This window comes from Xyrauchen texanus, chromosome 44 (genome assembly GCF_025860055.1).
Source record: "Xyrauchen texanus isolate HMW12.3.18 chromosome 44, RBS_HiC_50CHRs, whole genome shotgun sequence".
NCBI lineage: Eukaryota > Metazoa > Chordata > Actinopteri > Cypriniformes > Catostomidae > Xyrauchen > Xyrauchen texanus.
Window position 1 is genome coordinate 5,571,939 of NC_068319.1, and position 12,914 is coordinate 5,584,852.

Sequence of the window (12,914 nt, forward strand, 5' to 3'; positions counted from 1 at the left end):
CATAGTCAAGTCCTTCATTTGGAATGGTATGCGTCCTAGATTACATTTTAATAAGCTACATGGGCTGATTGACAAAGGTGGGCTAGGCCTACCAACATTTTGTTTTATTATGATGCATTCAGTCGCTTCCACCTGAGAGAGCCCCTCCCTGGTTTTGTATTGAACAGGAATATCTTGCCCCTGTTTTGCCATTGCAAGGCCTTTCTATCAAACTAATCGGAGAAGTTAAGTTACACCCCGTTATCTCGCATTTGCAGTCAGTATAGACAAAAGTGCCCAGAGATTTTAATTCAGACATTTATTTAAATGTTGCCTCGAGCATATGTTTGAACCCCAAATTATTTACTACACTCGGTGACCTTTATGCAAGTGGTTTGTTGAGATCCTTTGAATATTTGGTTCAACATTTTGGGATTCCCAGATCTCAGTTCTATAGGTATTTGCAGCTGCTCCACCTGCTCTGTACAATTTTTGGGGTAGCACACACCCCTCTTAAGCGGCAGATACTCTGGGAGAGGTGATTACTGCTTTTGAAAAAGATCATGAGGCATCAGTGCATTTCTCCCTGCCAATTCAGGGTCTGGGCAACGAAGCTTTAACTTCTATCACGAGATTATGGGAGAAAGATTTAAACTTGTTATTGTAGGAGGGAGTGTGGGCTAGGATTCTTAAAAATGTCAAGTCTGAATCTAGAGATGCAAGGGTGCGCCTTATGCAATGCAAGATTTGAAAAACTCTATTGGACTGCCTATAGATTGTATAGGATTGGTCGTAAAGATACACCCACCTGCTGGCGATGCCAATCAGAAGACAGAGACCAATGTTTTTTGGTGGTGTTTTAAGATCCAAGAATTTAGGTTGAAGTATCAGAGTTTTATATGTAACGTATTGGGTACTCAAATTTCATTTTGCCCCAGACTGTATTTTGGGCAATGGGGCGGTCATCAATATGGGGAGTAAACTCACAAATAATTGGGTTCTGACAGGTGTTATGATTGGCAGGCATATTATTTTAAGGGGATGGAAGTCGACTGGAGCGCCCTAATTTCCGGAATGGTGTGTGGAGATGGGGAGGGTGGCAGCTTTCAAGGAGGTGTCATGTAGAAGGCTGGGGTTTTGGGATTTGTTTGATTGGAAGTGGGGCAGTTGTTTGGCGTTTTGGGGGGACGCTAGGGGTGGGGCTGTGGAGAGAGAAGTATAGTTTTTATTATGTATGATTATTATATTCACTTTTTTTATTTGTTTGTGTACTCTTATATGTGACCACAGGCGTGTTCGTTGGGGGGTGGGGTATGGTTGATTTGGGAGGGGTAATAGTGGGTTTCAATGTATATATGTTGTGTTATTTCATATAATACAGTTTGTTTTTCTATTGTAGGGAGGATTGTATTGTTTTTATACTGAGCTAATAATACCTTAACTCTACCCCATCCCTACACCTGAACCCACAGAAACCTTTCTGCATTTTTACATTATTTAGTATGTTTATGAATCTGTTTTCCTCATGGGACTGTTTGTTGGTCCCCACAATGTAGGCAAAACCCGACCAGCAACCACACACACTTGCATACAGATACCTTACCCCAAGGGAAATTTAGCAACCAAACACATTTCGAAAAACATTCTCTCTGTATATATAATAGATGTAGGGTTTAGTTTGAGGGTGTTTGGTGACTCTTCTGTGCTGAAGCGCTGTGATGTGTGAAGTGTACTCATAGTTTAGTGCTGAAGAACCCTTGAGCTGAAACGATTAGAGCTAATAGACGCAGTCCCTCAATGACCTCTCGCCTGAACTCACCCCGCGCCCCCGTCTGTCCTCTCTGAACATTACTTCAAGAGCTTTCCACACAACTCACCTTTTTGAAAATGTCCACACTTCATCAACACACCTTACTTCTCTAACTGAGGGGGGCTCTGTAGACTGAGTCTTTCTCACAACAGTTTCACACAAGAGGACAAGAGGAGTGTTTAAAAAACATCTTTGAAAACAGTCATAATTTTTGCAATTCCATTTAGTAATGCTACTCAGCACATAAATTACCCACCTCTTACAAAGGAAATTACACCAACAAGTTGCAATAAAACTGTCATACACTTTAACTGATATCTAGATTGTAGTCATTTATAGTTATTTTATACCTCTGAAAAAACACTTGTAACATGGAAATTCACAAGAAAACTGAATTGCAGACATCAAAGCTCCATAATAGGAGATACTCTTAAATAAAGATGTACTGTATGACTATGGCCACGGTCACACTACGTTATTGGATTTCGAGTTTATTTTGCTACATTTATGCCTCTCAGACACTTTCTAAAATGCTCTCTAGTACTGCATACTTTGCTTTCAGTTTCCTAACATTAATCATTTTCCATAGTTTTTGCTACATTTACACCTCGAACAGAAATGTATTAGTATGGACGTGGCCTATATCTCCTATATCCTGATTTCTCTTGGTTGGCCAGATCTTTGTGGTGGTGGTTTGGAATTTTGAGATTTACATGATTCCACTCTCCTTGCTGCTGCTTCTAACCTGGAATTACTTCCTGTTGGAAACTGGGAAGGAACCACGCGAGGGAGGTTTGGTGAGTGTCTTCCTACTGTTGCTAAAAATGTCATTTATCTCTACCTCATTTTAAGCACATTATGTCCTTATGCATTTCTGGGCAGCAATCTAACCCAAAATGTGATTATTTGAACAAGCCAGAAACTCTTCCTGGTTGATAAACATTGAGAGCCACTTTATATCAGGTAACATTAACTACTATGTCCTTAAAGGAATATTCTGGGTTTAATACAAGTTAAGCTTAATTAACAGCATTTTTGGCATTATGTTTATTAACAAAATTAATTTAGACACGTTCCTCCTTTAAAAAAAATACGGTGAGGCACTTACAAATGGAAGTGAATGGGGCCAATCCGTATACATTAAAATACCAACTGGTTCAAGAGTATAGCCACAAAACATAAACAATATGTGTGTTAACATGGTTTGAGTGTGATAAAATCACTTACTAACCTTTTCTTTCTAAAGTTATAACCAACTTTACAACTTCGTTGTATGAGGATGTAAAGTCAACAAACTCTGAAACAACTTTTAAACCCTAAAACGACTGTAAAAAATTATGAATTAAGCAACTTTACAGCTCAAACATGTGTTTTAACAGAAGAATTAATGGAAGTGCTTTTATTAAAATTATAAACTTCACGTTTCTGCATTTTAACTCTCCAAAAATTGTCCCCATTCACTTCCATTGTATGCGCCTCACTGTAATTTCAATTTTTGTTTTAAGAAACATTTTTTTCTTGTAATCAGCATTATGCCACAAATGCTGTTGTTTGAGCTTATCTTGTATTGAACGGTGAATATTCCTTTAACCATTTGATACAATGTATTTATTATGTACATTTGTGTTGTTGCATTGTTCTTACATTTAAAAACCTGCATTTAATTACATCTGTAGTTACACTGTTAACCTTACCCATAACCCTAACTCTAACAAGTCCCCTAAACCTACCCTTACCTCAACCTCAGTAGCAGAACATGTGTTTTTTGCAGAACAATATGTAGTTACACAATAAATACATTGTATTGTATTTCAATGTTAGTACGTATTTAAGACACCTAATATAAAGTGGGACCAAACGTTGTTATATTTTAAGTGTTTATTTTATTAAAGATGTGTGCATAGCTGGAATTGAATATTTTTTTCCAATTACTTCTGGTAATTATAAGTTGAAAGGATATATCAGCACTTAAAGGTGCTACTCCACTTACCTGGTGTATTTACTTATCGCTTTTTTCCAATTAAATTGTGTCAAACTAATTTCATGCCATGGTGAAATGTTGCCAATCACGGCTAAGTGTGTGTGCAAAACTCCCTGAAAATTGATTCTGTTTTAATTGTGGAAATGGCGTGGAATGAGTGCTGATGGAGAGCTTGTTCACTTCCCAATTAAGCCATCAAAATTTTAATTAAATGTTATATTCTGGAATAACCGGTCAAAAAGTCAGATACACATCAGATGAATCTCAAAACAATAAAATTATAATTTTCCACTACCTTACGAATTTAAATATGAAATTATCAGGATCCTGCAAGAATCGATATTTGTATTTTTTTTATCCTTTGTAACTGACAGACACGTGACAGAATGGGAGAGAGAAATTGTTTTACATCTCATCATTTTCACATTAAGATGGATATTGACGCTAATATACAAACTGTCATAAATGTCAATCATGTATACTCTTGCGTTCCAACCCTGCTAGTGTACAGATGGGCATGAAATGGTGGCACACTTGTAATTACTGGCATCAAATTGTGTGTGATGTAACACTGATACTGTTTTGGGTGAGTAATTGAATGACAAATTCTAAATGGAGTCTACATTCCTTTCCTAGAGGAAAATGTTATTGCTCAAATGTTGCTCTTTCATTGCTCAGGAGACGTCATGGAGCTTTTGTTATGTTTCAGACTAGGTTGCTCAAATGCGTCTCTTAAGATACCTTGTGTCATGCAGTTAGTGTAAGAGGGAAAAGAGCAACTAATATATATATATATATATATATATATATATATATATATATATATATATATATAATTATTATTTTTTCCTAGTTATGCACAGCTGGTCAATATTTCATTGCCTAGAAATTGCTCTTTTTTTTTTTTTAGTGCAATATTTATAAAATGATTTTAATATAATCCAGTAATCACAAAAGACAAGAAAAGTCAGGGAAAGTAGCATAGCTCAGATAATAATATTAGCACATTTGACAAATTTGAGACATTTTAGAGATCTCATCTGAAACTCTAGAGGAGACATGTGAGATAACGGGGGCTTTGCTATCCATTTAAAGGTATAGTTCACCCAAAAATTAACTGCTTAACACAAACGAAGATGAATTTAACCACTTTTTTTTCTCATAGCAAGCAATGGAGGACCTTCTTGAAGATGAGGAGGAAGACAGTGACAAAGATGACAAGGTAACCATACATTAATTTGGCCCTGTAAACCCAATGCTCTATGGGACAGCTGAAAAGTGGACACACAGCTTAATATTTGTGTCAATGCTTTAGTTTAATTGCACCTGATGCTTGCATTGCCAAATATACTCCACATATCCCAGATGTTTTACTCTGACCGCTCCTTGCATTCCCATACCCCTTTATACACCACAAGGCAGCCATTAGCGAACTGACCTTTGCTCCTCTGAGCTAACTTGGGTATTTTGGCACAAATGATCCAGACACCTGATTTCCATTCATAAAGAACCCTCATAGACCCGGGCTAAGCTTAGACATATGTTTGCACTTAGTGCACCACCGGCTGGTCATGAAAATGGGACGAGAGTAGATATCACTCTTTAAGCTTTCAGAAATTGTTCCTTCTAATTAATGGGGACAATTGATTTATTGAACCTGGACCCCTGTAAGCTGTCAGGGATAAAATAACACTACTTGCAGCCCGGCCTATTAATTTTCCATCTGCACACGTGGCAGGTGAAGTCTGGGCTCAAACGAAACACTTGGTCAAATCTGTTTCTGGTCACGGTTATAGATTATTGCTGTTAGTTTGTGGAGAATACTATAAACCAAATTAATCTCAAATTAGTTTAATGTACAAATGCAACACAAAATAACAAACAGGCTTGAGTGTCTTGAAACACTTCTGTTTTGGATGATTAGGGTGTTGCTTGGGCATTACGAAATGGTTGCAAGATTGGACAAAGTCAAAAGAGAACATCTCTGTCTCTATGACATCCTAAATATGTGTCGCTACCTTTTAATGGAATTTGATGGGATGTTTCCCTCATTGTTCATACACCAGGCAGATGTTTATATTCTGAAATAAAAAATGTATTTTAATAAAAAACAATTCTATATCTGTTTCAAATAGATACTATTTGCATGTATTCTAATTATCATATTTTTTAAGGGTTTACGTATATATAATGTAAATAATAGTACCACCATTGACACATATGAGGCGCTCTTTCCAGTTGAAATGCTATTTTATAAAGCTTGTGTTTAGTGTGAAAATGAAGTCTATGGCACTGTTTATGTTTTTAATAAAAAGGGAGGTGCTGTATATCAACTGGACTCTACCGAGTCTTTTTGGACCTGAACGAAATGACTTTAATAATGACAAAATTTCAGATCAAACTAAATCAGACACATTAAATTCAACATGAAACAGTGGTCGAATCCCATTCTACTTCCGTGATGTGACATATTTGGGACAAATCAAAGGCTTGTCCTTTTTAGCTAATTGCCTTTAGTTCATGTCACAGCCCAAAAAAAACACAATTTGTTACTTGCTATTGTTAGCCGTTACATGTGACACTACGGAAATAGAAAGAACATTGAGTTTCTGTCTATTGACTAGTATACAGTCATTTTAATATGCTTCTCATGTGAAATGCAGCTCCAATGCCGTTCTCAATGCATGCTTTAAGCAAAACCTACTATCAAGCACCTACAGTATATCTAACATGGAGTTCATGTAGAGTGCTCACATATTGGAGCTGTGGCGCTGAAAACAAGCGCATCGCGAGCCGCACGCGTTCTGTTTGTGTGTCAACAACACAGCAGTGCTCATTCGCTGAAGCATGCTGCACCTGCAAACTGTATATTTACTTTTACATCCTTTGCATTTCAGTGGTCTAAACCACATAACTGGTAAACTTGTAATCAGAAGGTCATTGGTTCGATCCCCACAGCCACCACCATTGTGTCCTTGAGCAAGGCACTCAACTCCAGATTACTCCAGGGGGATTGTCCCTGTAATAAAGGCTCTGCAAGTCGCTCTGGATAAAAAAGCATCTGCCAAATGCATAAATGTAAACAATAACAGAGCACTGGAAAATGCTCTTTATTAATGCGCTAATGACCAAAAGAGCAATACCTTCACTTCTGAGGATGTGGACTTTGATGTGTTTCTGTTAATGGATTTTAAAGTAACAGTCTCTGTTAACATTTTTGGCTAAGATTTTCAGGCTTTTTTTCTTGTCCTAAATTTCGCTGCATCTCTAGATTTCGCTGCATCACTGAGTGAAAGAGGAGTCATCAAAATTGTTTGTCCATCTTCCTGGAAGAAAACTTTAAATTGCTCTCAAAACTCAATTATTGTGGAGTCATAGGGGCCATTCACACCAACACATTGTTGGATTGTTGTTTCCAAAAGTTCCGATACCCGAGGATCGACCACATAATGCCAACACATAGACAAGTGCCATATCCTATCAGACATTTTTGCATTGGCAATGTGCAGTGTGTTTATCTTCCCCTGTGGCACAACAAGAATGGCTGCATTGAGTCAGCAGCGTGGGAGGCCCATGTTCGCATCCCGCATAGAAACCAGGAAGTAATCACGTTTGCATAATCAGTGACGAGTGCAATTCGGAGGTTGCATTTTTCCTTATAACATTTCATTTTTACTTTACTAATGGTTAGGGTTAGGTTTGGGTTGGTGGGGTAATGGTTTAAAAAAAATATGCATTCCTCTTCACTCTATTACAGCCTGTAAAACAACTCACTTCACAACTAGCTTTTGGTGCCCCTCCGTGGACATTACAGGTGTAAAATTGAGCTCACACGTGTCCATACGCCCAACAATATTTACCACTTTGGCCACTTGGGGAAGTGTTTCACATTTCGGTTAGCACAGACCAATGATAGCTAAAGAAAAGTCAACATACTGTTTCCAATTGAACTGCATGATCAGTCTGCAAAGACATCAGTCTAGTGCAGAAAATTAAAACCAATATTAAAATAGTGTGCACGAAAGCAACAACACATACAGTGTGAACAGCCCCCAGACAAAAATATGGCAAGCATCTGGTTTGATAATGCAACTCATGACATTTACATTATTAGACTTTTAATACATATAGATGCATCTCCAGAGTTTGAAACATTTCTTTCAGGTTCTTAGGAATATGTGTTGTTGAGAGCCCCTCTTTTCCATATTAATGAAGCTGTGGTTGAGATTGGAGACTGGTTGCTTTTGTGTTAAGCTACACCAACTAACCTTTTAGTCTAAAGAGACACCAGCCAGCACACAAAAGCTCCCCACCCCCATGTCTTTCATTTCTCAGAAAGCAACTAAAATGCAAATTTTGTTACTAAATGATGTCCTATAGGCCAAAACAGGACATAAAACCACAACGAAATGTGAAAATATGTACAAAAAAATTTATTTTAAGTTTTGTATATTCAAACACTAGGATTCTGAGAAAAAGGGATTCCTGGACAAATTCTACGCGATTCAAGATGTGATCGTTTCTGTTCAGAATGCCCTGGATGAAGCGGCTTCCTTTGGGGAAAGAGTGAAGAAGTGAGAAGTTTTTATCTTATTTTATACCTCTGTAGCTTCCTTTTACAATAGAATGGATTTAATTTGTTTTATCAGATTTACATATATTCTGTGTTTCTCTTTCTCAGCACATTCAACTGGTCAGTGCCTTTTCTGAGTTGGTTAGCCATAACAGTTCTGATTGCGGGTGCTACTCTAATTTATTTCATCCCACTACGCTACATTTTACTGGTCTGGGGTGAGAAATCTTATTCTATTTTGTGCATTAAAGACTTTCTCAGTTGTTTATCATTCTTCAGTCTTTTTTACTTATAGGCAAACATACCCATAACAGCCAGGATAATTAATCTGCCGATGTTGGGCTAGTTTGTAATCTAATTTGTCTGATAAATGTTACATAATTTGTATTGGATTTTCTCTTGTGTATACAACCCTTGAGCCTTGGAAATACATTTTCATGTTCAATGCAGGTATCAATAAATTCACAAAAAAACTTCGAAACCCTTACCTCATCGACAACAACGAGCTAATGGACTTCCTATCCAGAGTTCCGTCAGATGTTCAGATGGTAAGGGAATGTAGACGTAACATAGACAATTAAATGTATTTTCATTCCTGTGCACGTGACTTACAAGTCTTTGTGCATTATGTACTCAACAGGTTCAATACAAAGAATTCAAACTGGATTCCACACAAAGCCCCAGCAAGAGAAGAAGGAACAATCCCTGATCATTTCTGCCATGCAATTTTAAATGTTTAAATCAACAGCCTCCAGAGCATTGCATGTGTTTACAATACACTGTGAATGTCACATAGACTTTTAAGGGGATTATTTAAAAAAAAAAAGATATTTCTATTGTTGCTATCATTGTTATTTATGCAAACATTCCTCCAGGGGTAGTGATATTTACATGGAACAAAAATGTATTGTTGTTCATATAATGTACTTTTAAATATTTATAACCCCATTCATATTCTATGACACTGATTTTGCATTACTTCAGTGTCTTTTAATTTGGGGTTTTAATTTTATTTTTGGCCTTTTGCCACTTTTATTGAAAGAGATGATAGGGAAAGAGAGGGGGAAATGGGATCGGAAAATATTGCAATCCAGATTCAAACTCCCATCGCCCATGTGAGCACCACAGCTCAACGTATTGCCCAACATGCGCCGACTGCTAGGCCGTGGCTTCAATGAATTTGTCTCTCGAAATGTGATTCTTCTTGAAATCAGTTGTCTTCGTTTCTGGGGCAAACACAAACATTTGCAAAATGAATTGTAAAATATGCACAATGGGTTACAATCTGGTTTAATCTCAGCTTCTTCAAGATACAAAACTTAATGGGGTACTTTTCACATATGAGGTCAATGTTGATATCATTCCCATTGGGTGTGAGTTTTGAACATGATTTTAATCCGTAACCATGTATTTAAAGGAGAAATTGCATGCTGTGGATCCAGATCCAAATCCAAACAGTGTTTGAAAATATTCCTGTAAATATACATTGTGGAAAGATAATTTATGTTATTTTGGGCACATATACCAATGACCTCTTTCATACTGATGTTCCAATGTAATATGCATTTTTTATTATGTATGCCATGACGAATGATGATTCAGTGTTTTTTTTATAGCATTTGTATATTTGTGTTGCTTCTTAACAAGAATTACTCTTTATGGTCTATGAGCATGTTTAACTGTTACAAAGATAAAATTATTATTATTTGGAGGAATGAATGAATGATTTATAATTTTACCTTTTGGAATAATTACATTTAGAAAACTGTACATTTAGAAAAAGAACAAATGTATAAGCATTGACCTTGCATACTCATACAGGGATGGAACCAACCAATGAGAAACTCTTTGGTCATGAACTTGGTGTTATTAAACAAAAATAATGAAACAATATACATTTTTATATATAATATGATTAGTTTTGGTATTTACAGGTCTTCAAAAGTGCAGATTGTTCAAAACTTCTAAAAAGTATTAATACAGGATATTCAATGAGAAAAAACTAAGTTGGATGCAACTTGATTGTATACTCCAGTAATGGATTGAATCATGTAAAGTAAAAATACCACAAATACAAACATGTTTTCCTTTGAAATCATGTGCATCAATGCATTCCTCAAAATAAGATCAAGAATGTGCATAAAAAAAAAAAATAGGATCAATTTTGGTTTCATGCTGACTTTTAAGTAACCCTACCCTCCAAAAGAAAATGAATTCATTAATTAAAACACAAATTAATAACAGCATTTAAACAACTGCTTGGTGTCAAAGGGTTTGTACGTGTGTACACAGCGGAGACATGGCACGTGTGGAGGCTTCACGCTGTTCTCTGTGGCATCCACGCACAAATCACTACATGCCCCACCGAGAGTGAACCGCATTATAGCGACCATGAGGAGGTTACCCCATTTGACTCCACACTTCCTAGCAACTGAACCAATTTGGTTGCTTAGACGACCTGTCTGGAGTCACTCAGCACATCCTGGATTCGAACTTGGGACTTGAGGGTTGGTAGTCATAAAATGAAGATTGTTAATCAGTTGTTATTCTAAAAAGAGCATCCAATTAACTCATCCAGATTAGAGATACAGTATGTATGAGAGCAGTAAGTGTGATGTATATTGGGGGAATAGCATTAACAGTAATAGATAATGAATGAGTCATCAACCACAGTTTTGTGACCACATTAATGCTCATGTGGGCTCCTAAAGGGTCCATCTCCCAGTTACAAATGAAAGGTTTATAATTAGTTTCTTTAATCCCTGCCTTTTAAATACATGCTTCTGTGGCAATCAGGACAGACTAATTGAGCTATGAAGGGCATCTTTTTAAAGTAGCAAAAGAGCAGTCTCTCCCATGGCATGAGCATTTAAAAGAGATTAATGAGAATTTAAAACAGTCTTAGAGGGTCCTGGGTAGCTCAGCGATTTAAGACGTTGACTACCACCCCTAGAGTCACGAGTTCGAATCCAGGGTGTGCTGAGTGACTCAAGCCAGGTCTCTGAAGCAAACAAATTGGCTCGGTTGCTAGGGAGGGTAGGGTCACATGGGGTAACCTCGTGGTCGGTAAAATGTGGTTCACTTTCAGCGGGGCACGTGACGAGTTGTGTGTGGATGCCATGGATATAACGTGAAGCCTCCATACGCGGAAACGCTTTCAACAAGCCATGTGATAAGATGTGCAATGTTGATAATCTCAGACGCGGAAGCAACTGAAATTAGTCCTCCGCCACCCAGATTGAGGCGAGTCACTACGTCACCTTGAAGACTTAGAGAGCATTGGGATTGGGAATTGGGGAGAATATAAAAAACAAACAAACAATCAAAAAGTCTTAATTTTCCCTTCTTACATCAATAAAGACAAATGGAATTCACCACAGTGCTCCGATTGATGATTTAAAGAACCAAAGGACACTTTCTGTAAACAGTTCTTTGGGCAACCCCTTTAAAAATATATATATAGTATTCCAACTTCAAAGGAATATTCCAGGTTCAATACAAGTTAAGGTCAATTAACAGCATTTATTGCATATTGTTGATGTCCACAAAAAATATTTTTTTTTATTTATCATCCCTCAATAAAACAAAAATTTACTGTGAGGCACTTACATTGGAAGACGTGAATGGGGCCAGTCCATAAACATTAAAGGTGCAATATGTAAAACTTTTCATGTGATATTTGCCTTTTTTTCCAATGTGTGAATGGCTTGTAATGCAACTTAAAAAAAATTAGCCCTTCACGAACTTCCTAGGTTTCCTATTAAAGCCTGTAGACTGATTTTAATGCAAAGGGAGCAGGTTTTACCTGTGAAAATCCAACGTTTATGCGTGCTGCCGAGAGCCTTGCCTCAGACAGTAACTTCTCTTCCACTATTCAACAGTGACAACAAACTGCAACACTAGGTAATGTTATCTTAGAGAAGGAATTCAGCAAAGTCCAGCTCCCAGCACAACACCAACTCCTACACAAATTCAGAGTAAGCCAAAAACAAAAAAACATTTATCTACTGAATCCCATCTGGCTAAGCAGGAACGTGATCATGGTTGAGTGAAAACTTGAGTGAACTTCGGTAGGGCATTTGATTCCTGGATGGACCTACCCTGAATTGGCGTTCTTCTTATTGGACAGGTAAGCTTACATAACTGCAAAGCATGTGAAATATAGTACCATAAGGATTGAGCTGTGTAATTTTAGCTAACTTGATCTTGCCTGCTAACGCTGACGAATTGCAAGCTACCTTGTTCATAACTTTCAAATCATTTCAATGATCGTCTCTTTATAATAAAGGTCAGGTATACAGGATAAATTTAAGCAAATATGCAAGTTTCTTGATCGTAGTACAACATATGACATTCAAAACATACAATAGTGCAACATAACAGTGCAGCGCTGCAACAGCTGGCTGATCAATTCACAGACACGGAACAACAATACCTAGACTCAGTTATTATTATTCTTGGGGATTATAACAAAGCAAACCTCACACGTGAACTGCCCAAATACAAACAAAACATTACATGCCCAACCAGAGACAGAAATATACTGGATCATTGCAAAACAACAATAAAGG

General features: G+C 37.2%; 1 protein-coding gene across 4 annotated transcripts in view; it reads left to right on the top strand.

The window, feature by feature from the left end:
* Positions 1-10,579, top strand: part of LOC127636836 (multiple C2 and transmembrane domain-containing protein 1-like) — a 47,341-nt gene extending 36,762 nt beyond the window's left edge. For 2 of the 4 annotated variants that reach the window (XM_052117600.1, XM_052117598.1), the window contains 6 exons: positions 2,467-2,586; positions 4,936-4,992; positions 8,235-8,344; positions 8,452-8,561; positions 8,794-8,891; positions 8,984-10,579. In XM_052117600.1, the coding sequence (XP_051973560.1) occupies positions 2,467-2,586; positions 4,936-4,992; positions 8,235-8,344; positions 8,452-8,561; positions 8,794-8,891; positions 8,984-9,052 (564 nt within the window). In that variant the 3' untranslated portion in view covers positions 9,053-10,579. The remainder of the gene's footprint in view (positions 1-2,466; positions 2,587-4,935; positions 4,993-8,234; positions 8,345-8,451; positions 8,562-8,793; positions 8,892-8,983) is intronic. The other 2 variants (XM_052117596.1, XM_052117599.1) reach the window with 1 other exon arrangement.
* Positions 10,580-12,914: the final 2,335 nt, after the last annotated feature.